Source organism: Myxine glutinosa, chromosome 7 (genome assembly GCF_964187855.1).
Source record: "Myxine glutinosa chromosome 7, kmMyxGlut1.1, whole genome shotgun sequence".
In the NCBI taxonomy this organism is placed as follows: Eukaryota; Metazoa; Chordata; class Myxini; order Myxiniformes; family Myxinidae; genus Myxine; species Myxine glutinosa.
This window is the reverse complement of record NC_136267.1, coordinates 1,196,527-1,223,968: the sequence shown is the minus strand read 5'-3', so window position 1 is coordinate 1,223,968 and position 27,442 is coordinate 1,196,527. Positions and strand designations below refer to the sequence as shown.

Genomic DNA, 27,442 nt, shown 5'->3' with positions numbered 1-27,442 from the left:
GCTCATTGTAAAGAACTCTCCATGGGGAATAAAATATGTAAATGATGACGTCATCAGTCACGTGGTTCGGTCGCCATCTTGGAAAAACGGCAAAACATTGTGCCACTGTATCTCCAAAAGTGCTCAACAGAAAAAATTGAGACATGGCTCATTGTAAAGAACTCTCCATGGGGAATAAAACATGTTGATGACGTCATCTGTCACGTGGTTCGGCCGCCATCTTGGAAAAACCGAAAAACTTTGCACCTCCATATCTCCAAAAGTGCTGAATAGAAAAAATTGAGACATGGCTCATTGTAAAGAACTCTCCATGGGGAATAAAATTTGTTAATGATGACGTCATATGTCACGTGGTTCGGCCGCCATCTTGGAAAAAGCGAAAAATTTTGCACCTCCATATCTCTGAATGTGCTGAATAGAAAAAATTGAGACATGGCTCATTGTAAATAACTCTCCATGGTGAATAAAATATGTTAATGATGACGTCATCAGTCAGGTGGTTCGGCCGCCATCTTGGAAAAACCAAAAAACTTTGCACCTCTATATCTCCGAAAGTACTGAACAGAAAAAATTTAGACATGGCTCATTGTAAAGAACTCTCCATGGGGAATAAAATGTGTAAATGATGACGTTATCAGTCACGTGGTCGGCCGCCATCTTCGAAAAACGGCAAAACTTTGCACCACTATATCTCCAAAAGTGCTGAACAGAAAAAATTGAAACATGGCTCATTGTAAAGAACTCTCCATGGGGAATAAAATATGTTAATGATGACGTCATCAGTCACGTGGTCGGCCGCCATCTTGGAAAAACGGCAAACTTTGCACCACAAAATCTCCAAAAGTGCTGAACAGAAAAAATTGAGACAAGGCTCATTGTAAAGAACTCTCCATGGGGAATAAAATATGTTAATAATGACGTCATAGGTCACGTGGTTCGGCCGCCATCTTGGAAAAACCGAAAATTTTTGCACCTCCACATCTCTGAAAGTGCTGAATAGAAAAAATTGAGACATGGCTCATTGTAAAGAACTCTCCATGGGGAATAAAATATGTTAATGATGACGTCATCGGTCACGTGGTCCGGCCGCCATCTTGGAAAAACCGAAAAACTTTGCACCTCCAGTGCTGAATAGAAAAAATGAGACATGGCTCATTGGAAAGAACTCTCCATGGGGAATAAAATATGTTAATAATGACGTCATCGGTCACGTGGTTCGGCCGCCATCTTGGAAAAACCAAAAAACTTAGCACCTCGATATATCTCCGGAAGTGCTGAATAGAAAAAATTGAGACGTGGCTCATTGTAAAGAACTCTCCATGGGGAATAAAATATGTTAATGATGATGTCATCGGTCACATGGTTCGGCCGCCATATTTGTCCTAAATGGCCGACAAAAAAGTAAATTCCGGCAAGTCCTCGGTCTCTGACCGATTTTTCATCTGTCTGTTTGTCTGTTTGTCCGCACAGAATAGAGATGATTTTCTCTGCAACCGTTGGTCCGATTGACAGGAAATATTCACCAGAGGTGCAACTCCACCTGTATAATTTTTAAAATATAATAATGACGTCATAGGTCACGTGGTTTGGCCGCCATCTTGGAAAAACCGAAAAACTTTGCACCTCTATATCTCCGAAAGTGCTGAATAGAAAAAATTGAGACATGGCTCATTGTAAAGAACTCTCCATGGAGAATAAAATATGTTAATGATGATGTCATAGGTGCCTCCATTATGTCATAATTCGACAAGTACAAAACTTCATCCAATCAAGATGAAATTTATTGAGCGCCATGTCGGCATAAACTGGTGGAGAAAAAAAAAAAATGATGACGTCGTCGGTCACGTGGTTCGGCCGCCATCATGGAAAAACCGAAAAACGTTGCACCTCTTTATCTCAGAAAGGGCTAAATATAAAAAATTGAGACATGGCTCATTGTGAAGAACTCTCCATGGGGAATAAAATATGATAATGATGATGTCATAGGTACCTCCATTATGATGTCATAATTCAACAAGTATAAAACTTCATCCGATCAAGATGAAATTTCTTGAGCATTGTCAAGGAATAAATTAGTTTAGGAAAAAAAATGACGTCATCGGTCACGTGGTTCGGCCGCCATATTTGTTTCAACACAAAAGCCTTTAAAATCCACTGAAAATACATCCTGGCGAGGGTTTGCAATCTCTGATTGCTCTTTTTCTTGTTATACTTGGTTTTCATGCGGGTCACTGGCTGCAACATGTTCGTCGCTTGCAGGTGTCGGGAAGATGGCCGCTAGGAAAGTGTATGTTGAGCCTGATATAAGGACTTGGTCAAAATTGAGGCTTTAAGCAGACAGAGGAGTTAGATTTTCACTTACATAATTTACCAGATCCATTCGGGGACATGAAAAAGTGCAGACATGACGTCTTTGCCACAGGAAATAATAGTTCTCTTGAAATGCTTCCCCAACAGAAGATTCGCTCCAGTTACACCGGGAATAGTCAAACTACCAGGGCCAAGATTTGGCTGCAATCAAGTATTCCAGCGGTGATCACCGAGGACCCATGTGCGTGTGGAGGATGGTCAACGGGTCCGACTGGGCTGGTCATGGTATGGACGCCAATCCCACTCAATCGCAAAGGCCTGAATTGAGATATTCTCCAGCAGATGTTAGATGAAGTGCCCTCGAGCTAACCGCAGGTGCTATGCATCGAGACAGGTGCGCACTCCAGTATGCGGCTGCAATGCTGAAAATCGTTGCGATCCGTCCGGACAAAATACCCAGATGTTCAGTGACAGTGGCCGGGGAAGCAAACGGTGTGGCATGTCATGTGGTCATGTCATGTGGTCATGGGTGATGGGTGATTCATAATATCAACACCGTTACAATACTGGTATTGACAGAACAGTGTTACCTTCAGGTTATCGATATCTATTCCACTCTCATCTAATTATTTACCAGGAAAGAGGAATTTGACTATATGTAGTTTAACATACGTTACCAACTGTTGATGCGGTAAAATTGAATAAATCATTCCAATTTGTAAAAAAAAAAAAATGGTATCGTTATTTTTTATGTTCCAGGCACGTTTACGCAATTCAGAGAAAAACACATTTTCGTTTCCAGAATCTCCATGTACCATGTAATTCCCAACCTTTATAAAGCTACAAACTACTTACAAATACTGCAATGTCCACATACGTCACAGTTCCGGAAAGCCATGGTCATCCCGATTATAATAAAACGTCGTTTGTAAAATGGTTAATTTTGTCGAGCAACTTCCTGCACACACATGAAGCATGGATGCCAGCTTCTAACAAAAAATGCCAATGGGACTTTTTATGAAGGTCCTTTTTGGTTAGTTGCCCGGCCGACTAGATAAAGACTACAACAAGGGTAGGCCTCTGAACATGGCATTGGTCGGAGTGTAGTTTTCAATCACACTATGACGGCCATTTTTGTAACGTAATCACTTCTCTTAATCGCTTGCTCCGCTTCCCGAGCGGCTTGCGTAGCAGTTGATATGGAACAGCTAGGCAAGCGGCAAACGGAATACACCGTGACGACTTAATATTGTTGTCAACCAGTCAAGACACCACCCTTGGGGAGTTGGGGGAGAGGAGCGGCATTCAAGCTGTTATGTAACATCTTAGGGGTACCTATTGAAGCATTGAGGGGAGGGGGTAAGGGGAGAGGAGGGGGGGAGAGGAGGGGGGGGGGAGGTAAAGAGAGAGGAGGGCGGGGTAAGGGGAGAGGAGGAGGGGGGGGGGGCGTAAGGGGAGGGGGGAGGTGGGAGAGGGCCGGGGCAGCCTTACAGAGTTATGCAACATCTTAGGGGTCTCACCGGGGAGGGACGGGGGGAGGTGGGAGAGGGCTGGGGCAGCTTTACAGTGTTATACAACATTTTAGGGGTCTCACCGGGGAGGGACGGGGGGAGGTGGGAGAGGGCTGGGGCAGCTTTACAGTGTTATACAACATCTTAGGGGTCTCACCGGGGAGGGACGGGGGGAGGTGGGAGAGGGCCGGGACAGCCTTACAGAGTTATGCAACATCTTAGGGGTCTCACTGGGGAGGGACGGGGGGAGGTGGGAGAGGGCTGGGGCAGCTTTACAGTGTTATACAACATCTTAGGGGTCTCACCGGGGAGGGACGGGGGGAGGTGGGAGAGGGCCGGGACAGCCTTACAGAGTTATGCAACATCTTAGGGGTCTCACCGGGGAGGGACGGGGGGAGGTGGGAGAGGGCCGGGACAGCTTTACAGTGTTATATAACATCTTAGGGGTCTCTATTGAAGCATTACGGGGGGGACGGGGGGGACGGGGGACGGACGAGGGGTGTCAGAATTGAGTAAGCATGTCCCACACAAGACAATATTTCACAGTTCTTACCGCAAAGTTGCGCCATTGAAACACCAATGTGTGAAACAGTTGAGCACGACGTGGCCAAACGTCAGATTGTTACCATACGTCGCGTAAAAGGACGTATTGACTCAAAAAAACCTGAAAGATTCATAAAGAGCATCAATTACCAGGTGCAGATGTCCAACATTAATGGAATGCAAAGAGCGAGAAATAATTAACATCGTCAAGTAACTCAGCACAGTCTTGGTCCCTCTGAGCACAATGATAAGCCATTGCTACGTCACCCTTGTCATAGATCGTCGTTCAAATCCCGTGTACTACAAGCCCTCGACCTTGCCCTGTCAACAACGTCAACAACGTCAACAACAACAACAACAACAACAACAACGTCAACGTCAACGTCAACAACAACAGCAGCAGCAGCAGCAGCAGCAGCAGCGTCATGGGCTATATATTTCCGAGTCTCCACCATTAACCATAATCATTACGATTTTCAAGATGGCTACTGGAGACGTGTGTGATCATTACGGTAGGTCTCACTATCTGCCATGATCTTTCCTGGGAAAACCACATTTCCAAGCTGGCCTCCAAAGCCAGTCGCCGACTGGGCATCCTCCGTCGTGCGAAGTCCTTCCTTGGCACACCTGAGCTCCTCACCACGTACAAGGCTTTCATCCACAGCTCAATGGAATACTGCTCTCCCCTCTGGGCTGGCGCTCCTGCCTCACACCTAGCTCGGCTTCACGCTGTTGAAACCAAAGCATTCAGAATCATTGGAATCTCCCGCGATGACGCTATCTCCGAGGGCCTTTCACTCACTCACCGCAGACAGGTGGGTGGTCTTTCCGTCTTCTATAGACTCCTCTCCGGCCTTGCCCCCCCCAGCTCTCTCTGTGCTCTGTCCCCCAAATATTCCTGCAGGTCGCACAAGATCTGCCAGCAACCCTCTTATGGTTAAACTGCCAAAGTCTAGGCTCTCTGCTCACCTTCACTCCTTCATTCCTCTTTTCTCCCACCTCTGGAACAAACTCCCTCACTCTCTTCAATCCCACTCCTCCCTCCAGGTCTTTAAAACAGCTGTCCACCACCATCTCTTATCTTCCCCCATCCAAAACCTTGATCTTTTCTACCCCTGCTAATTCATCCCAGATCCACTTTTCTGAAATACCAACTTCTTTCCTGGAAGTCCTTGCAGTATCCATGTGTTATTTTTACCTCTCCCACGCCCCCCCTTCCCATTCCTCCAAGCCCTCTCCCTCCCACAGATCTCCCGAAGTCCCTGCTCTCAAATGTTTTACTTGTGTGCTTCCCAACCCTCACACTACGTCATAGGCTGATGAGGCATGCTCCGAGATGCACCCACTCCTCTGGAATCCTAATGTACACGGGAATGCGGCATGCTCCGAGATGCACCCCCTCCCTCGGAATCCTAATGTACACGGGAATGCAGCATGCTCCGAGATGCACCCCCTCCCTCGGAATCCTAATGTACACGGGAATGCGGCATGCTCCGGGATGCACCCACTCCCCCGGAATCCTAATGTACACGGGAAGGCAGCATGCTCCGAGATGCACCCCCTCCCCCGGAATCCAAATGCACACGGGAATTTGGCACGCTCTGAGATGCACCCACTCCCCCGGAATCCTAATGTACACGGGAATTTAGCATGCTCCGAGATGCACCTCCTCCCCCGGAATCCTAATGCACATGGGAATGCGGCATGCTTCGAGATGCACCCCGTCCCCCGGAATCCTAATGTACACGGGAAGGCGGCATGCTCCGAGATGCACCCCCTCCCCCGGAATCCTAATGCACACGGGAATTTGGCATGCTCCGAGATGCACCTCCTCCCCCGGAATCCTAATGCACATGGGAATGCGGCATGCTCCGAGATGCACCCCCTCCCCCGGATCCTAATGTACACGGGAAGGCGGCATGCTCCGAGATGCACCCCTTCCGCCGGAATCCTAATGTACACAGGAAGGCGGCATGCTCCAAGATGCACCCCCTCCCCCAGAATCCTAATGTACACGGGAATTTGGCATGCTCCGAGATGCACCCCCTCCCCCAGAATCCTAATGTACATGGGAATGCGGCATGCTCCGAGATGCACCGCCTCCCCCGGAATCCTAATGTACACAGTAATGCGGCATGCTCCGAGATGCACCCCCTCCCCCGGAATCCTAATGTACACGGGAAGGCGGCATGCTCCGAGATGCACCCCCTCCCCCGGAATCCTAATGTACACGGGAAGGCGGCATGCTCCGAGATGCACCCCCTCCCCCGGAATCCTAATGTACACGGGAAGGCGGCATGCTCCGAGATGCACCTCCTCCCCCGGAATCCTAATGCACACGGGAATGCGGCATGCTCCGAGATGCACCCCCTCCCCCGGAATCCTAATGTACACGGGAAGGCGGCATGCTCCGAGATGCACCCCTTCCGCCGGAATCCTAATGTACACGGGAAGGCGGCATGCTCCAAGATGCACCCCCTCCCCCAGAATCCTCATGTACACGGGAATTTGGCATGCTCCGAGACGCACCGCCTCCCCCGGAATCCTAATGTACACGGGAAGGCGGCATGCTCCAAGATGCACCCCCGCCCCCAGAATCCTCATGTACACGGGAATTTGGCATGCTCCGAGATGCACCCCTCCCCCGGAATCCTAATGTACACAGGAATGCGGCATGCTCCGAGATGCACCCTCTCCCCCGGAATCCTAATGTACATGGGAATGCGGCATGCTCCGAGATGCACCCTCTCCCCCGGAATCCTAATGTACATGGGAATGCGGCATGCTCCGAAATGCACCCCTCCCCCGGAATCCTAATGTACACAGGAATGCGGCATGCTGGGAACCCGCCCAATGGCGAGCACGTGACCTCACACCCCGACTCCCTTCTCTCGACGTTCGTCCATGACGGAGCACAAGGCACGTCATCCAAAGTGCTTTAATCAAGTCTTATCTTATGGACACTTTAGGAACACGAGGAGAATAGAAAACCTTCCCATCCGTTATCCTATTGGTATCAGATCGCATCGCTTTATTACGTAAGCAAATATCACTATTTTTACACAACCATCTCCTCAGACGTCATACCCCATTACATTACTTACACTACTTAAACGACTTACACTACTGTACCATGGTCCCCCCACCCACCACCGAACGGAGGTAAGGAAAAGTCGGGAGGGAGGCAACACACCAACGGCAGGGGTGAGGGACAAAATCGAGGGATGTAGAGACAAACGAGGGATGTAGAGACAAACGAGGGATGTAGAGACAAACGAGGGATGTAGAGACAAACGAGGGATGTAGCGACAAACGAGGGATGTAGAGACAAACGAGGGATGTAGAGACAAACGAGGGATGTAGCGACAAACGAGGGATGTAGAGACAAACGAGGGATGTAGCGACAAACGAGGGATGTAGAGACAAACGAGGGATGTAGAGACAAACGAGGGATGTAGAGACAAACGAGGGATGTAGCGACAAACGAGGGATGTAGAGACAAACGAGGGATGTAGCGACAAACGAGGGATGTAGCGACAAACGAGGGATGTAGAGACAAACGAGGGATGTAGAGACAAACGAGGGATGTAGCGACAAACGAGGGATGTAGCGACAAACGAGGGATGTAGAGACAAACGAGGGATGTAGAGACAAACGAGGGATGTAGAGACAAACGAGGGATGTAAAGACAAACGAGGGATGTAGAGACAAACGAGGGATGTAGAGACAAACGAGGGATGTAGAGACAAACGAGGGATGTAGAGACAAACGAGGGATGTAGAGACAAACGAGGGATGTAGAGACAAACGGGGGATGTAGAGACAAACGGGGGATGTAGAGACAAACGGGGGATGTAGAGACAAACGAGGGATGTAGAGACAAACGAGGGATGTAGAGACAAACGAGGGATGTAGAGACAAACGAGGGATGTAGAGACAAACGAGGGATGTAGAGACAAACGAGGGATGTAGAGACAAACGAGGGATGTAGAGACAAACGAGGGATGTAGAGACAAACGAGGGATGTAGAGACAAACGAGGGATGTAGAGACAAACGAGGGATGTAGAGACAAACGAGGGATGTAGAGACAAACGAGGGATGTAGAGACAAACGAGGGATGTAGAGACAAACGAGGGATGTAGAGACAAACGAGGGATGTAGAGACAAACGAGGGATGTAGAGACAAACGAGGGATGTAGAGACAAACGAGGGATGTAGAGACAAACGAGGGATGTAGAGACAAACGAGGGATGTAGAGACAAACGAGGGATGTAGAGACAAACGAGGGATGTAGAGACAAACGAGGGATGTAGAGACAAACGAGGGATGTAGAGACAAACGAGGGATGTATAGACAAACGAGGGATGTAGAGACGGATGAGGGCCAAGGGCGGACACAGTGGGGGTGGGGGAAAGATGGACACAGCTGCGATTTGTCTGGGCGGAACAACTGGGAGCGCGAAGCGGTACACCAGGTTACCATTGAACAGCAACACGACATGCGGGAAGTAACCATCACACCGGCTCCGTAACCATGAACATACCACGTCCGGCAAGGCCTCGTCGCACGACGAACAAGATTACAATGAGTGAAACGTTATAGCCGAGACGAGCACAATCCCCTTCACCTGCAAAGAACCTATCAGGAATTTATTTCTTCTTCTTCTTCTTCTTTCCAACGCTCACTCTCCTTTCTTTTGTGCTTTCACATCGTCTGTTCGCTCCGCCCCTTTCCGGCATCTTCTTCACACTTAGACATCCTGCATTGATCGTTTTGCTTCCAGGTAGCAAGGAAGGTATCAAAGCAAGGTAGCAAGGAAGATTGGGGAAGATTCAGCCCCTGACGAATCCGTGCAGCAGGGAAGAATGGGGGAAGATTTGGCCCCTGACGAATCCGGGCAGAAGGGAAGAATGGGGAAGATTTGGCCCCTGACGAATCCGGGCAGCAGGGAAGAATGGGGAAGATTTGGCCCCTGAGGAATCCGGGCAGCAGGGAAGAATGGGGAAGATTTGGCCCCTGACGAATCCGGGCAGCAGGGAAGAATGGGGAAGATTTGGCCCCTGACGAATCCGGGCAGCAAGGAAGAATGGGGAAGATTTGGCCCCTGAGGAATCCGGGCAGCAAGGAAGAATGGGGAAGATTTGGCCCCTGACGAATCCGGGCAGCAAGGAAGAATGGGGAAGATTTGGCCCCTGAGGAATCCGGGCAGCAAGGAAGAATGGGGAGAATTTGGCCCCTGATGAATCTGGGAATCCCGGCAGCAGGGAAGAATGGGGAAGATTTGGCCCCTGACGAATCCGTGCAGCAAGGAAGAATGGGGAAGATTTGGCCCCTGATGAATCCGGGAATCCCGGCAGCAGGGAAGAATGGGGAGGATTTGGCCCCTGATGAATCCGGGCAGCAGGGAAGAATGGGGAGGATTTGGCCCCTGACGAATCCAGGCAGCAGGGAAGAATGGGGAAGATTTGGCCGCAGATGAATCCGGGAATCCCGGCAGCAGGGAAGAATGGGGAGGATTTGGCCCCTGATGAATCCGGGGAGCAAGGAAGAATGGGGAGGATTTGGCCCCTGATGAATCCGGGGAGCAAGGAAGAATGGGGAGGATTTGGCCCCTGATGAATCCGGGCAGCAGGGAAGAATGGGGAGGATTTGGCCCCTGATGAATCCGGGCAGCAGGGAAGAATGGGGAGGATTTGGCCGCTGATGAATCCGGGGAGCAAGGAAGAATGGGGAGGATTTGGCCCCTGATGAATCCGGGGAGCAAGGAAGAATGGGGAAGATTTGGCCCCTGATGAATCCGGGGAGCAAGGAAGAATGGGGAGGATTTGGCCGCTGATGAATCCGGGGAGCAAGGAAGAATGGGGAGGATTTGGCCCCTGATGAATCCGGGCAGCAAGGAAGAATGGGGAAGATTTGGCCCCTGATGAATCCGGGGAGCAAGGAAGAATGGGGAGGATTTGGCCCCTGATGAATCCGGGCAGCAAGGAAGAATGGGGAGGATTTGGCCCCTGATGAATCCGGGCAGCAAGGAAGAATGGGGAAGATTTGGCCCCTGATGAATCCGGGGAGCAAGGAAGAATGGGGAGGATTTGGCCCCTGATGAATCCGGGGAGCAAGGAAGAATGGGGAGGATTTGGCCCCTGATGAATCCGGGCAGCAAGGAAGAATGGGGAGGATTTGGCCCCTGATGAATCCGGGCAGCAAGGAAGAATGGGGAAGATTTGGCCCCTGATGAATCCGGGGAGCAAGGAAGAATGGGGAGGATTTGGCCGCTGATGAATCCGGGGAGCAAGGAAGAATGGGGAAGATTTGGCCCCTGATGAATCCGGGGAGCAAGGAAGAATGGGGAAGATTTGGCCCCTGATGAATCCGGGGAGCAAGGAAGAATGGGGAGGATTTGGCCCCTGATGAATCCGGGCAGCAAGGAAGAATGGGGAGGATTTGGCCCCTGATGAATCCGGGCAGCAAGGAAGAATGGGGAAGATTTGGCCCCTGATGAATCCGGGGAGCAAGGAAGAATGGGGAGGATTTGGCCCCTGACTTGCTTTGGGAGGTACAACCACCGCGAAGAGGCGTCCCCGATATTTCTTCCTAACCCATGTTTCCAGGGTCGCTGACAGAAATGGAGGCATTGGAATTAATCTTGCATTCACATATATTTACTAATTACATACTGATTATGCAAATAATCTACCGCAAAGAAAAAAAACGAACTTTACTGAACAGTTTTGCAAACGGATTTCAAGACACCGAAAGACAAAAAAAACTCACTGTTTAAGATTAAGAGCTCCACCCTGTTACCTGCCTTTGTCCAAATAAACCTTTCTACTTGAGGACGGCCTTGTAAATAGCAAAGGCCTGTGCCAAGCATCATGCAACATTCCCACCCCTTCCATTCAAACAACAGCGCCACTACCCACATGTACAGCCAATCACTGCGTGTGGGCGGGGCTTAGCGCCTTCAAGGTCTGCTGGGTGCCACGTGTGCTGTGCCATGGGTGGAGGAATGTAAACAAAGCAGGATGCATCGTTATTGCAAACATTATAAATACAAGCTTTATATTTGATTACGTGAATGGGGGTTGCATTCTGAAGTAGCTGTGAAGAAGTCAATTAAATCAAGTACGAGTCATCAGGATATGCTCTTTATTTAACAGTTTGCAGGTATCTCCTCCTCCTCCTCTTCCCTTTATAACCTTCTGCCTCACCTTGACCACGATCCTCCTCTACTCCCCTCTGTCCTCAGCCAACTGTCTCCACTTTCCCAACCACACCCACCTTACCGATATCCCTCTTTACACAATCGTCCCATTTTAACTGCAGTCTACCCTTTTACTCCTCCCTTGTTTCCTCCACCATCCGCTCTCTTTGCCGTTCTGTCTTCCCCCATCTGCACCAAGTGTACAGCCCATCTCAGCCGGAATTTCACCAATCTTTCCATCAAGCTCACCTGCACACCAATCTCCTCTCTCAGTTCATGAATCCTCCTTCCATACGCCCTCTTCACTCCCACAATCTTCCTGACCCAGTTGTTCTCGCAAACATGCAGCTTCTGTTGTTGTCTCTGTCAGCGCCATTGTTTCCAGACAGTAAAGGTAGGCCAGCGTTGCACACGACATCAGAACAAATTCCCTTTCAATCTCTTTGAAATCTTTCTGTCTGCCATTACACCTTACACCCTCCTCCACGCATTCACACCCACCTGAATCCTCCTCCGCACCTCTGACTCTGCCTTACCATCCCCGGTCACTGTCCCCTCCCAGACACTCAAACCTACACTACATGACCAAAGGTATGTGGTCACCCAAACATCGAACATCTCATTCCAAAATAATGGGCATTGATTTGGAGTTTGTTGGATACTGCAAAAACCCTTTGGTATTACACGTGACGCATTATGTACCCCCGTTTCCGTTTCCGGGTAGGCGGAGTCAGTTGCTCCATGATGCCCTGCAGCCGAAGGCTTGCGTGTTCGGTCACTGTGTTGTTTGAATAAACTCAGATGTTCATCTCTGCCTCCTTGAACTTTTAACAGAGTTGGTCCCCCATTTGCTGCTATAACAGCCTCCACTCTTATGGGAAGGCTTTCCACTAGATGTTGGAACATTGCTGTGGGGATTTGCTTCCATTCAGCCACAAGAGCATTAGTGAGGTCGGGCACTGATGTTGGGCGATAAGGCTTGGCTCGCAATCGGCGTTGCAATTCATCCCAAAGGTGTTCGATGGGGTCAAGGTCAGGGCTCTGCGCAGGCCAGTCAAGTTCTTCCACACCGATGTCGACAAACCATTTCTCTATGGACCTCGCTTTGTGCACGGGGCCATTGTCATGCTGAAACAGGAAAGGGCCTTGCCCAAACTGTTGCCACAAAGTTGGAAGCACACTATTGTCTAGAATGTCATTGTATGCTGTAACGTTAAGATTTCCCTTCACTGGAACTAAGGGGCCTAGCCCGAACCATGAAAAACAGCCCCAGACCATTATTCCTCCTCCACCAAACTTTACAGTTGGCACTATGCATTCAGTCAGGAAGCGTTCTCCTGGCATCCGCCAAACCCAGACCTGTCCGTCAGACTGCCAGATGATGAAGCGTGATTCATCACTCCAGAGAACGTGTTTCCACTGCTCCAGAGTCCAATGGCTGTGAGCTTTACACCACTCCAGCCGAAGCTTTGCATTGCGCATGGTGGTCTTAGGTTTGTGTGCGGCTGCTCGGCCATGGAAACCCATTTCATGAAGTTCCCGATGAACAGTTGTTGTGCTGACGTTGCTTCCAGAGGCAGTTTTGAACTCTGTAGTGAGTGTTGCAACCGAGGACAGACGATTTTTACATGCTATGCGCATCAGCACTCGGCGGTCCCGTTCTGTGAGCTTGTTTGGCCTACCACTTCGCAGCTGAGCTGTTGTTGCTCCTTGACGTTTCCACTTCACAATAACAGCACTTACAGTTGTAGTAGTGGAATAATGGGGGTCCTGAATCACACTAAAATTTAACATTGAAGCAATGGAGCAAATTAAGGCTAATTAATTATTGACTCGCTGGATTTTCAATTCGATTTTATCCTTCAATTCCTTCCCATCCTCAAGATTTCAACATATTCAACAGACATTGGCTGACGCTCATTCTCACTCACTACGTTCGTTCGCTGTCAGTAGGCAGATCTTGTATCAGGCGCATTCAAGACACCCCATTCCCCTACTACTTGTGGTGGAAGGGAAAATTCGGGGAAGGGGAATTAGGGAGGGGCAGGAGAGGGAGAAATGGGGGAAGAGGAATTGGGAAGGGGGACTGCATTTGATTATACTCACTAAGTGGACCAATGAATATTTGTTTATGTTTCATTTTAGGGAATAATTTAATTTTCTTATAACACTCATCACCATGAAGTATATAAACAAACAATATGTTGGAACTTGGGTCTTAGTACAAGTATCTTTGTTGAGCAGAGATGAAATGGCTAAATCACCAAGAAAATTATATTTTAAGCAAAGAAGCATCTATAAATATTAACCTTAGAAATGGAGCACTGTTATAATACGGAGAAACCCCTAACAATTATGAAGTTAAAAAAGTTTGTTAATAAACCTAAATCTATTCAGGAGGCTGTGGAAAAATGTGATAGATACTTTAAAACAGCTCTAAATAACTCCTTTAAGAAATCACCCCCACTAACTATTAGACTTGGGTGCTCAATACAAGGTGAAAAGAGGAACCCATTTTTAAGAACAACTCTTAGACCACTAAATAAATGAAGAGTTTCTTGAGAGCAGTCTCATAGAAGAGCTACTTAGGATTGAGGAGGATTGTAGTCCAGGAATAAGGTATCTATATATATTCTCTGTAAGTGATTCTGTCTGTCTGTCTGTCAGGGGAGTGGCAACACCCAGTCTAGGAGGGGCTTCAAAAACAAATATCCACCATTTTGTTGACTCGCATGGCTTTGAGGCCTCTTTTGTTAGGCCAGCAGTGTCTTGCTCTCTCTCACAGTTTTATTTCAACTCTAATTCGATATCTCATTTCATTTTTCACAGTCGCCAACATGGTTTTAGACTCGGTTGAAAAAAAACGAGAGGAGAATTTGATGAAAGTTACCGTTTATAGAACAAAATGCAATTTCAAAGGCCTGTAACATAAACACCATTGAGACTTGCTGCTCAATATATCTTATACCGCCCAAATAGCACAGACAGGAAATTGCCGAGATTTATGAAGAATTTACGGTGGACATTTCCATCGTCACGATTAAATGTTTAACTTATACGTAGTCAACAATGTGGGGAGAGGGGCGGAGCTTCGTTCACGTATCGCCACAGACGGCAAATTGCCGAGATATATTAAATAATCGCGGCTTTTCGCTGCTCGATATATTTTACACCGCCCAAGTAACAGACAGGAAATTGCTGAGAGATATTTCTTCGTTCTTATTTGATAAGTTATGTGCACATACACTTTAAATAATTTTATTTGAAATCTTTAATTTAAAAAATGTCAGTTCCTTGCCATTTGCTCTCTCACAGTTTTATTTCAACTCTAATTCACCATCTGATTTAATTTTTCACAGTTGCTAACATGGTTTTAGACTCGGTTGCAAAAAAAGGGAAGGAAATTCAATGAAAGTTACCGTTTATAGAACACAATGCATTTTAAATGAGAAGGCCTGTAACATAAAGACCATTCATTGAGACTCTCTCACGGCTTTATCTCGACTCGAACTATCCCAGCGACTGTGATGGTGAATTAGAATCTCAGTTTCAGTTAAAGTTGAGAAAATCGGTGAAATGTATTCCAACAGTCGTTTTGAATGTGTCAACTGTTATGTGGGCACGGGAAAAGGAGAGAGGAGAAGGAGAGAGGAGACGGATAGAGAGTAATTAGAGAGGGTAATGAGAGAGGGGAAAGAGAGAGGGGAATGAGAGAGGGGAATGGGAGAGGGAATGAGAGAGGGAATGAGAGAGGGAATGAGAGAGGGAATGAGAGAGGGGAATGAGAGAGGGGAATGAGAGAGGGGAAGGAGAGAGGGGAAGGAGAGAGGGGAAGGAGAGAGGAGAGAATGTTCCAAGGACTTCGTTATTTTTATTATTACTTATTAAAAGCGAGGCGACTGAATACTGAAGTTTGGGATCGAACCGGTCTAATTATATACAGACTTGGCATTTAATATGGAATATTATTTTTGTGGGGGTGAACTTACTTTTCAAGATGACTTAGAACCAAAAGTTCATTGGAATTATGTTGAAATTATTCTAGATTTTGTTAATGTGACCTTTAAAAGAAACAAAAACCACATTTGACATTTCAAAGCAAATAAATTGATCCTTGAAAGTGATGTAAACTGATATCGAACTCGATTCACGGACAGTACTGTGTTAAACTTCTGTGCGTTTTCCAGAAGTATCTCTTTATTTTGCACATTAGGCAAAAAATTTTTTTAACAAAAACAAAAGTTAAATTACGACTGGGATTACGGACAGTAAAATTACAGTTCAGTACTTCGTGTAACCCCCACGAGCATTCAGGAGAGCACGTACACGTTGAGGCATGCTGTTCACGAGATTTGCCAAGGTTTGGACAGGAATCGCTTGCCATGCAGTTTCAATAGCCTGCTGCAATTCACGCACAGAGGCAGGCTGCTGGTCCAAGTTGTCGATTTGACGCGTTAATTCTGCTCACAAGTTCTCTATCGGATTCATATCCGGGGACATGGCAGGCCACTCAATATGCTCTACACAACGGTCAGCAAGAAAGTGTTGGATCATGCGAGCACGATGAGGCCGTGCATTGTCATCTTGTAAGACAAAGTTTCCTCGAAAGGCTGCACGAACAAATGGAAGCAATGTTTTTTTTTTTTTTTTTTTTTTTTTTTTTTTGTTTTTTTTGTATACAATATCGAGGCTCGTGAAAGAGCGAACATTAATCACATGAACACACAGAAAGACAAACCGACACATAAAACATATAACATAGGGAGCGGTAGACAAGATGGGGAGAGAGGGGGAGAGAGGGGGAAGGACACAAACACAACATTTGAGAGCAGGGACCGAGAGACATGGAGACATCGAGAGATCTGAGAGAGGGCGAGGGCTTTGGGGGGGGGGGGGCGTGGGAAGGGGGCAGTGGGAGAGGTATAAAACATATGGACACTGCCAGGACTTCCAGGAAAGAAGTTGGAATTTCAAACAAGGTGGATCTGGGGTGAATTAGCGGGGGTAGAAAAGATCAAGGTTTTGGATGGGGGAAGATAAGAGATGGTGGTGAACAGCTGTTTTAAAGACCTGGAGGGAGGAGTGGGATTGAAGGGAGTGAGGGAGTTTGTTCCAGAGGCGGGAGAAAAGAGGAATGAAAGAGTGAAGGTGAGCGGAGAGCCGAGATTTCGGCAGTTTAACCATCAGAGGGTTGCTGGCAGATCTTGTGCGACCTGTAGGAATATTTGGGGGACAGAGCACAGAGAGAGCTGGGGGTGCAAGGCCGGAGAGGAGTCGGTAGAAGACAGAAAGACCACCTACCTGCCTGCGGTGAGTGAGTGAAAGGCCCTCAGAGATAGCTTCATCGCGGGAGATTCCAATAATTCTGAAAGCTTTGGTTTCAACAGCGTGAAGCCGAGCTAGGTGTGAGGCAGGAGCACCGGCCCATAGGGGAGAACAGTATTCCATTGAGCTGCGGATGAAAGCCTTGTATGTGGTGAGGAGCTCAGGTGTGCCGAGGAAGGACTTCGCACGACGGAGGATGCCCAGTCGGCGACTGGCTTTGGAGGCCAGCTTGGAAATGTGGTTTTCCCAAGAAAGATCATGGCAGATAGTGAGACCCAAAATCTTGAGCGACAGAACTTATTGGAGAGGATTGTTGAGAAAGTAGATGGGAGGGTTGTCCAGTCGATCTTTTCGGAGAGACATAGTAAGAGTGTGAGATTTGTCAGGATTGAAAGACATGTTCCACTTGTTTGACCAGTCTGTGATTTTGTCCAGGTCTTCAGAGAGTGAGGAGGCAGCAGACTGCCGATCTGAGGGAAGAGGAATGGAGCGGCAGAGAGTGGAGTCATCAGCAAAGAGATAGAGAGGATTTTCGAGAGAGTCAGAGAGATCATTGATGAAGACCAGAAAAAGCACGGGGCCCAGAACACTGCCTTGGGGAACTCCAGCCTGAACAGGAAGAGGAGATGAGAGAAACCCATTCAGGGCCACACGTTGACGACGACTAGAGAGGAAGTCCGCCAGCCATGCGTGGAGATTTCCATGGATACCAAAGGAGGAGAGTTTGGTGAGCAGAGCAGGGTGCCAGACCGTGTCGAAGGCACGTGATATGTCGAGGGAGACAGCTCTAATTTCCTGTTTGGCATTGAGGACCTCCATCCATTGTTGAGACAGCAGAAGCAGCATGTCCAGAGTAGAGTGACCTGGTCTGAAACCAAATTGATGATCAGAGATCAAGCCATTGGAGAAGAGGAAAGATTTCATATCAGAAGCAATGATGGATTCCATGACTTTGCTGATAATTGGGAGAAGGCTGATTGGTCTGTAGTTGCTAGGATCTGTTTTTGCACCTTTTTTGTGCAAAGCGGTGATGTTGGCTGATTTCCAAGCAGATGGCAGTTGACCTTGAGCAAAAGAGAGGGTGAAGAGAACAGAGAGAGGGTGAGATAGAGCAGCAGAGCAGGATTTTAGGACCCGTGGGCTGATGCCGTCGGGTCCAGTTGCAGAATCAGAGTCGAGGGTTGACAGAAACTTTTCCACCTTGTCAGGAGGAAAGGACACGGAGTCCAGGAGCAGCAGGGTACGACTGGGTATGGTGGGTACAGAGAGGGATGGGTTTGGGACACAAGATTTAGAGGCAAACACAGAGTTGAGGCATTCAGCTTTTTCACGTGCGGAGTCAGCTGTGTAGCCGTTTGAGGTAAGGGAGGGGATGGAGGGGGAACAAACACCAGAAACGGATTTGACCAGACGCCACCAGGATTTGGAAGAGGGAGACAGATAAGAGAGTTCGGTCTTGAGAACGGAGAGATATTGTTTCCTGGCTCTCCTGAGGGTGGACACACACTTGTTTCGGGCTTTGTGAAAGGAAATGAGATTTCCTTCCGTTGGATTTGCTTTCCAGGAGACGAAGGCAAGTTGTTTCTGGGCAACAGCCTCACCACAAGATTCCGTGTACCATGGACGGGAGGAAGGGTATGACAACTGAAGACGAGATGGGATAAATCTGTGCATGAGAGAGAGCAATTTACTTTGGAAGAATTCCCAGGATGAGTTGATGTCAGAGGTGGTAGAGATGGGAGACCAGTCCAGATGATTGATGGCTGCTTGAAGACCGTGCCAGTTGGCCTGAGTGAAATGCCAGACTCGTCGACGCTGAGCAGGCTCCCTGAGGATGGTCAGAGAGATGTCCACTTTAACAAGGACATGATCAGATGATCCGATCGGAGCAGAAGAAGAGCAGCAGACATTTTCAGGGAAGTTAGTCATAACCAAGTCCAGAAGAGAAGATGTTCCGTTGACTGAGATCCGAGTCGGGAAATTGACAGATTGTGTCAGTCCCAGTGAGTCGCAGAAGTCCTTTGCTGAGGAGCCATGGCTGGTGAGAGAGGTACCCACACCCAGCCAACTGGCATGATGACAGTTGAAATCACCACATATGAGGAAGAGAGAGTTGGGATGAGTAGATAGAAGTTGGTCCATATCATCAGACAGCGAGATGTAGATGGAGTCATCACTGTTTGGTGGACGGTACAACACACATATGAACAAGAGGTGGGAGCGAAGGGGAAGCCGGAGCCAGAGGTATTCCTGGGGGTGAGGAGGAGAGAGTGCAGTGCAGGGCGAGTGAGGAAGAGAGTTTTTGATAAAGATAGCAACCCCGCCTCCAGGACGAGGCTCAGGTCTATCATACCGGAGGAGGGAGTAGCCCGGGAGAGATACTATGGAATCAGAGACATCATAAAGGAGGAAAGTTTCTGTTAAGCAGATTACGTCTGGTTTGACAGAAGCAACCTGTATGGAGAGATCAGTTAAGTTTGAACGAAGGCCCCGGATGTTTGAGGTCCATACCGTTAATGAAGAGGAAGGGGGAGCATCAGATACAGAACAGGGGGGAGGAGGGGTAGGGTAAGATGTGGAAGAGGTGGAAGAGGTAGGGAGAGCTGTTGAAGGTGTGTCAGAGATTTCAGAATAGCTCGGAGAAAGGGAAGGATGGGGCGGACAAAAGGTTTGATGGTGATTGGGTGAGCCACAATGAGGTGTTATTTGAGGAGGGGGAAGAGCGAGGCAGAAGGTTGGGGGAGATGGAGGTGAGAGTTTGAAGGGGGAAGAAGCGGGGAGGACGCTTTGAGGAGGGGGAGTCAGCGGGGGGAAATTGAGAAGCAATGAGGGTGGGGAGATTTGAAGGGGAGGGGTGAGGGGGGAGTTTGGGAGGGAAGGGACAAGGGGAGGGATTTGAAAGGGATGGGATATGGGGGAGATTTGGAGGGGAGGGGTGAGGCAGGAGTCTAGGAGGGGAGGGGCGAGGGGGCGTCTTGGCGGGGAGGGGTGAGGGAGTAGTTTAGGAGGGAGGGGGCAAGGGGGGAGATTTGAAAGGGATGGGTGATGGGGAAGATTTGGAGGGGAGGGGTGATGGGGAAGATTTGGAGGGGAGGGGTTATGGGGAAGATTTGGAGGGGAGGGGTGAGATTGGATTTTTGAAAGTGTACGATTTATGGGAAACGAACATTTATTGCAAAATGAGTTTCTTGTGACCTTCGAGTTAAAAATACGTTTAAGGACGCTGGATGGAGGATGGAGTGCAGGAGAGTTTAGGGAATGTAGAACAAAGGCACTATAGGAGATGGATATTTTTTTTGGGATGAATTGATTTGGTGAGCAAGTCGAAAGCAGCCTTTTAAAGAAGAAGAAGAAAAAGGTGTTATAAAATATGACGGAATACATAACTTGAGGGGAAAGTGTAAACATTGAAGGTTAATGAGTGAAAAACTATCTGGGGAAATGGGGGAGAAACACGTGGTCGAAGAACGAACGAACGAATAAGAATGAATAAACGAATGAGAACAGAGAAGGAAATTTTTTTTTTTTTTTTTTTTTTTTTTGAGTTGAGATTTACACAAGGAAGTAGGCTATGGGTGAAAAGACTGGGAATACAGAGAACGAAAGTTATTGGATCACAAACGACGGACCACTGAGAGAAAAACAAAGCCTCAAGGTTGTACAGTGCACACTGTACAAGGCCTTGCTCGCGACACGGCAAACAGACGATCAATTTATGAAAGATAAACACCGAGAAACAACCAAAGTTGCACACAATAACTTCACACACCGAAAGATAAATACAGTTTCGACAAAATACAATTGTGAACAGACTTAACTTCGAAAAACGTGGAGACCGTGTGGAGCTTCGAAAATCCCTGCCGCCGTCTCCAAGATCTCGCGAGATCTCGCGAGATCTCTCGTTTCTTCCAGAATGGCCCTGTGCTTGTAGTGTAGCAGCATAGCAAACCTGTTGTGCATTTTGTGATACAAGCACCAAATTTGGCACAAATGTACATTAATATGTTGCGAACATTTTCAGATATTGGGCCACTTGAAATTCCGTAATTTGTTTTTTCAAATTTTTTCAAATTTCGTAATTTCAAATTTTTCGGGGGACACCGTCACAATTTCGGTCTTCGAGGCCGGCCGATATAGTGGGGCGGCTTAGCCCAAATATTCAAAAGAATTGTGCATTTTGTGATACAAGCACCAAATTTGGCACAAATGTACATTAATATGTTGCGAACATTGTGTGGTCAGCAATGAAGACGAGAGTCTGAATTACATGTATGCAAAAGACCTTGTGAACCAGTGAAGCAAATACACGGGTAAGCATGAATTAAATCTAGGGCATGATATAATTTCCATGATGTTTACCTCTACACTCAATGGTGGAAGGAGGTAATGTTTTGATCCCAGCTTGTCTGTATGTCTGTTTGTCTGTTAGTCCACAAAATTCCAGACAAAGCTTGTAGTAGTGGTAGTTGTAGTGGTAGTGGTGATAACAGAAATTGTTATATAGAACTGAACTTATATTATTATTATATGCAGAAAATAACTTCATTTCTATATGCCCTGCAGTGGACAGGTTAATTGGTTTATGCACGTAAGGGGTCACCCTGGTGTGCACTGCTGTGTTCTGCCTCACTGAGTTGTTCAGGTATGATGTACTCAGCACAAGCTTCCGGTCGGCCCGGAGGTGGGGGTGCGGGGCCTGTCACGGAACGTCAAAACAAACGGCCTGCCGGGGCCGCCCAAAAGTCGCGCGTGAGGGGCGCGTCCACTAATGGAACGCCTCTCGCTTCCCGGATCGAGGGCCACGTGGTCAGGAGAACCTCGTCCCTTCCGGTCACACTTTGCCTATCGGCCGGCCTCGAAGACCGAAATTGTGACGGTGTCACCCGAAAAATTTGAAATTACGAAATTTGAAAAAATTTGAAAAAAAAAATTACGGAATTTCAAGTGGCCCAATATCTGAAAATGTTCGCAACATATTAATGTACATTTGTGCCAAATTTGGTGCTTGTTTCACAAAATGCACAATTCTTTTGAATATTTGGGCTAAGCCGCCCCACTATTGAACTAGTTCAGGTTTCCATTCAGAACAACCAGGTCAGTTTTTCCCCCTGCATGAAAAGCAGCCAAAACGGTCACCCACCACCTCCAGCTTGGACTCTTGGCACTATACAATCTTCGTTGTAGGCTTCATGCACTTGTCTGCGCACTCGGACGCGGCCATATTGACGATATACCAGAAATCTAGACTTGTCACTGAAGATCACGTGATTCCAATGTCCTGGCTGCCATTGACAGTGCTCTCTGGCCCACTGCAATCGACGCTGGCGGTGTTGTCTGGTCAGACGTGGCTTTCTCAGGGGACGCCTGGCACGATAGCCTGCTTGAACCAGTCGTTGGTTGACTAGCCTTCTGGATACAGGCACATTTGTCAGTTGCTGCCACTGAGCCCTAAGCCAATTAGCTGACTTGGTACGGCCTTTGCGGACTAACCGGTGCAGCTGGCGATCATCCCTCCTTGTGGTTCTGCGGGGACATCCTGACCTCGGTATTGGAGTAGGGACACCCCCCTCAGCATTTCGTTTCAGGATCTTTGACACCTGACCTTGAGTGATGCCATACTGCCGAGCAATAGCACGCTGTTTCATGCCGGAATTTCGTAAAGCCACCACTAAATGGCAAACAGCATTGTCGAGTTGACGGACCATCTCCAGGGGAAGCGGCAATAACTTTTGTAGACCTGCATCAGTTGTTTTCCACTAATACAGAACGCAACAACCCTTATATACCCGATTGTGAAGCCAATCATCAAATGTACCTGTCCGTACATTTTGCCATGCCACCTGTGATATAATCCTGTTAATGACTTCTTGCTGCGACAGACAATCAGTGACATGGTTCTTTTGACAAAGAAATCACCGAAGCGTAAAAGAAACTCACCAGATTGATATACCGAGTTCAGAAAGTAAACCCAAGTCAAGAAAAAAACAATATTCCATATTAAATGCCAAGTCTGTATTTACATATTCCTGGGGTGCATATACAGAGTTTGTTTAAAGCGAGTCAACTCTTTTCCAACCATGGAATTAAACACTACAGTGCTTCAAAAATGTACATAATAATGTAAACTAACTATGGAATATAATATTTATTAATAACGTTTGGTTTTAATCCATTTTTACTTTGTAAAACGAAAAGTTTGATACTTTCACGTTTAACCCTCTGGAGTCTACAAGCCGATTCTATCGGCTTCACGCATGCGCCGAAATGTCTACAAGCCGAATTTATCGGCTCTAACCGCATTCAAATTTTCCGCGCAATTACCGCCTCCTAATAGTAGACTCCATAAGGTTAAAAATGAAGAAGAGTCATGGCTCCATTGGCCTGCGATCGGCCTCTGATGTGCATTTTAAGACTGAATGAACATGTCTTCTATCATCAATTACGTTTTGAAGAAACAAAGGTACATTTTGATTACAACTCAAGCAAAGGAAACCAGGTAATGCCTGTTTCGTTCGGCGCGATTATACACCGCCCAAAGAAGATGCGTTTCATAGCTATAATAAATAAAATCATGAAATCTTTAATAAAAATTATTTTGTTTTCCCACGGGTTTTCAAGGCTGAATCGTGTTCACATCCAGGATTAATAAAGAAACTCAATTTCACGTGTGCATGGACATGCAATTCTTTGTTTTCTTGTGACGTCATCGGAGCACGCGCGCAGGGCACCCTGGGACACCTCGGCCATTTTGATACCCTCTCGAACAACGTCGTCAGCGGATTCACATTAAATAGTTTTTGTTCACGACCAGTCATGCCAATTTGCGGCGTATTTCGTTGTTCAAACAGGCCAGGCGTTAGACCAGGAGTTAAGTTTTACAAAACGCCCAAACTTCTACTGAATCAGGGTGAGGAAACAAGAAATTTAAGTGAAGAGAGGCGGCGTTTGTGGAAGGCTGCCATCAGTCGCAGTGACATCCAAACAGAATCACAGTGGGATCGCACACCTGTCTGCTCCGAGCATTTTGTTAACAGTAAGTAAGAACATGTTTCATTGTATAACCATACAATTACTATAATCATTAATGATATTGAATACAATATTTGGTTTTTATGATATCAGTGATAGTGACATTTAAATATAAAATATTGACTGTTGATTGAATATTTCACTTTTTTGGCCATGTATTTGGACTTAAGAAACTCACCTTGTATTTATTTTAATGGGGAGGGCATCAGCTGTGTCTCTCGACACATTTTTAGTTATTCTGAACACCCTAAATTATTTGCAATTATTGTATGCTTTGTGATATTTCAGATGAGAAATGCTATCTCCATCTCAAGACAAATCCTTCTTGGTTGCCAACCTTGCAACTTGGTTATACCGGCTTGTCATGCTTGTCATGGAATGCGAAACCTGGAACATAAAAGTATTGAATTTGAAACTGTCCAATAAACTTTCTAAAGTTATGTACTCTTATCAACTCGGTCAAAATGAATCTCGATTTTATCATGTGAAGAACGTGCTATGTATTCGTTGCTTACATGATAAATATAGGTGATGACTTATGGCCATACGCACAAAGCACACATGGCGGCACTCACTTCGCACTGTGTGTCACATGTCTACAAAGTATGCACACATGCATGCACAGCTTAAAACTGCAGTGGTTTTTGAACAAATGGAGGGCACTTAATCAATCAGGTCCATAACATTAACACAAGCAGCTTTAAAAAATACATGTTTGTTTAATATATTAATACTGTTGCGGATATGGGATTTGGCCTCCATCCATATCCGCTTGTAAATATTCCCCTATTTCCCCAATACTCCCCAACTATCCCCAATCTCCCATTCCCTAGTCCCATTGTCTGTAAACAACACTCTGTAGCCCCGACCTTCCCCTTTTTCCCCCATTAAATGTCGTGCCCAGGTTCACCGCATCTCACGTAGACAACTATAGGACATCTTGCTAGTTATTCTTAGTCTATGTCAGTTAAGGACTCGTTTCCATTAATGATGACTCTTCGTTGCACCAGAATGTGATTGTATGGCACCGTTAGTAAGTTTAGGACCTCCCAATACCTCCCCGCATCTCTTCCTCATGGAACAACAACACCAACAACAACAACAGCGGGGGCGGCGCGGGGAGTGTGCGTCCTCACTCCGGCTTGGTTAGCCGCCATTGACCATGTGCTCCGACGGGGTTACCACGCAGGGGCTCACTGTCAGCTCCTCGTCAAGGGCGGAGCCCGGTAACCCCCCGCACCCAATAAGAAGCGGCGGACCGATTCCATCTGGGGCGGAGCTAACGAGCCGAGGGCGTGTCACTCCCCGCTGGACATGCGCAGGAAGACGGAGGTGACGTCAGATGCGCCTGAGCTTGAAGAGAAACGGACGCCACCTCCAGCGCGACGATACCTACCCGCATCTCTAGACCGGACCGGGTCGATTCTGCCCCTGAGCCAAGGTGCACCTTGAGCTATCGACTGCCTGCCCTCCCCTGCCATCAATCCCCGTGTAAGTCAGTCTTGTCCCGTTTGTCTGTGGTCTGTCGGGGCTAAGATAAGACCGTGTATAAGTGCCCATCTTTCTGTGCTGTACCTCTGTGCCGTGTAATCTAAACGTTCTGCATAACCCATATTATATCCTCCTCCGGAGGTCTTGAGAACTGTACCCCTGGTGTCGTGTCATTTAACCCAGCCGTTGTGTCCTTTCCATCATTGATTTAGCATAGCGCGACTTAGTCAACGTTCGAGTGGAATCGGGTAAACTGTGCGAACATGGCGGCCATTCCGCTCGGCCCTTCATAACATCCTAATAAGTCGTGTCCGTAACAATACCTTGGATCGAATCAAGTGGACGTCATTCAGTTCTTTGTGTAGGATTTGTTGCACCCATCCATCTTGGTACAACCTGTATGCCTCGAGGGATTTATACTTCTTCAACTCATCTTTGGTATAGGCCGATTTGCTGAACAACAGGTAGTTGATCACGTCGATGTGGGTCACCTGAGGCCACTTGCTCACATTCTTCTCAAATTGATCATTTGATAGACCATAAGGGTCACACCCAATGACAGAAATCTTCTCTTTGTAACGAACAAGAACGTCAGGGGGGAGCGTCTCTTGGTAGCCAAGGTTGGCACTCGCACTGCTGGCCATACTCAAGCCTGGATCTACCGTATCCTTACGTACACTCCAAGTCTGTTCTACAGGTAGTTGGTTGCAGGTTGACCCACTGCCCAGGTGTTCACCAGTTCACTGGTCCACGGCAAACTTAAACCGAATGTTCTGTGTTTGTTGGGCAACAATACGTAATATAAACTAGATGGCACCACACTCCACATGAACGTGACAAAACAAACAAAATTACTTTATAAAACAGACTTTTTGCGATCCGCATTCACCATAAACCAACGCAACAAATCAATATCAGCGCACACGGACAGATTAGCTTGGGTATCAAAATGGCCGCCGCGCAATGCGAGATGGGTAATTTGAAGTGTGTACACAAACTGTGACGTCAGTGAAAACAAAGGATTCACAGATGTGAAATAAATAAATAAACAGACGGGAAATAATCTGGTCGTGTAATTACGATTCTAATCGCTGTGGAAGTGGCTGCTGCCATTTCTTGTGATCCCTTGCTGTCACGTGTTGTGGACGTTGTTGTGCCAGGTTCTTGGTGCGAGTTGCTCTCGACATCAGCATATGCTCCATATGTGTCGCATGAGTTCAAGCTGTCTTTAGTTCAAGGTTACGTAATGTGGGGCATGTGGGTGGTCATTCCTGCTTCTTTATGTCAGTGCTGTCTCAATGAGTTGCATGAGGGTCATTTGTAACTGCCATTTTCAAAATGAATAAAAGAATGAGGGAACAGAACGAGACCACCAATGAACGTCGTGACGCACTCCCCCGTGTGTGACCCACTCCCCCGTGTGTGACCCACTCCCCCGTGTGTGACCCACTCCCCCGTGTGTGACCCACTCCCCCGTGTGTGACCCACTCCCCCATGTGTGACCCACTCCCCCGTGTGTGACCCACTCCCCCATGTGTGACCCCCTCCCCCATGTGTGACCCCCCCTGTGTGTGACCCCCTCCCCCATGTGTGACCCCCTCTCCCATGTGCGACCCACTCCCCCATGTGTGACCCCCCCTGTGTGTGACCCCCTCCCCCATGTGTGACCCCCTCTCCCGTGTGTGACCCACTCACCCGTGTGTGACCCACTCACCCGTGTGTGACCCCCTCCCCCGTGTGTGACCCCCTCCCTCGTGTGTGACCCCCTCCCCCGTGTGTTACCCACACCACCGTGTGTGACCCACTCCCCCGTGTGTGACCCACTCCCCCGTGTGTGACCCACTCCCCCGTGTGTGACCCACTCCCATTTGTGTGACCCACTCCCATTTGTGTGACCCACTCCCATGTGTGCGACCCACTCCCTGGTGCAGTGAGCGTGCTGTGGGAGGGATGGGGGTGGGGAGGGAGAGGATTTGAACTCTTGAAGTCACATTTTACATGAGATGTAATTACACATTTCAAACTGTATTTC

The 27,442-nt window shown here is 47.7% G+C and overlaps 2 protein-coding genes across 12 annotated transcripts in view; one reads left to right on the top strand and one right to left on the bottom strand.

Annotated features, from left to right (window-relative positions):
• The window catches only part of LOC137430957 (cystathionine beta-synthase), a 54,759-nt gene extending 42,641 nt beyond the window's left edge, over positions 1–12,118 (bottom strand). For 2 of the 10 annotated variants that reach the window (XR_013623999.1, XM_068121747.2), the window contains exon 1: positions 11,136–11,263. Coding sequence is in view for 8 of the 10 variants with exons in the window: in XM_068121747.2 (XP_067977848.2) it covers positions 11,136–11,238 (103 nt within the window). In the remaining 2 variants the exon portion in view is untranslated. Of the gene's footprint in view, positions 1–4,374; positions 4,486–8,843; positions 9,620–11,135; positions 11,264–11,572; positions 11,612–11,814; positions 11,929–12,066 lie in introns of those variants that run through there. The other 8 variants (XM_078781233.1, XM_078781231.1, XM_078781234.1 and 5 more) reach the window with 8 other exon arrangements.
• Positions 1–27,442, top strand: part of LOC137430958 (Na(+)/H(+) exchange regulatory cofactor NHE-RF3) — a 166,715-nt gene that overhangs the window by 107,307 nt on the left and 31,966 nt on the right. The gene's annotated exons all lie outside the window — the stretch shown is intronic.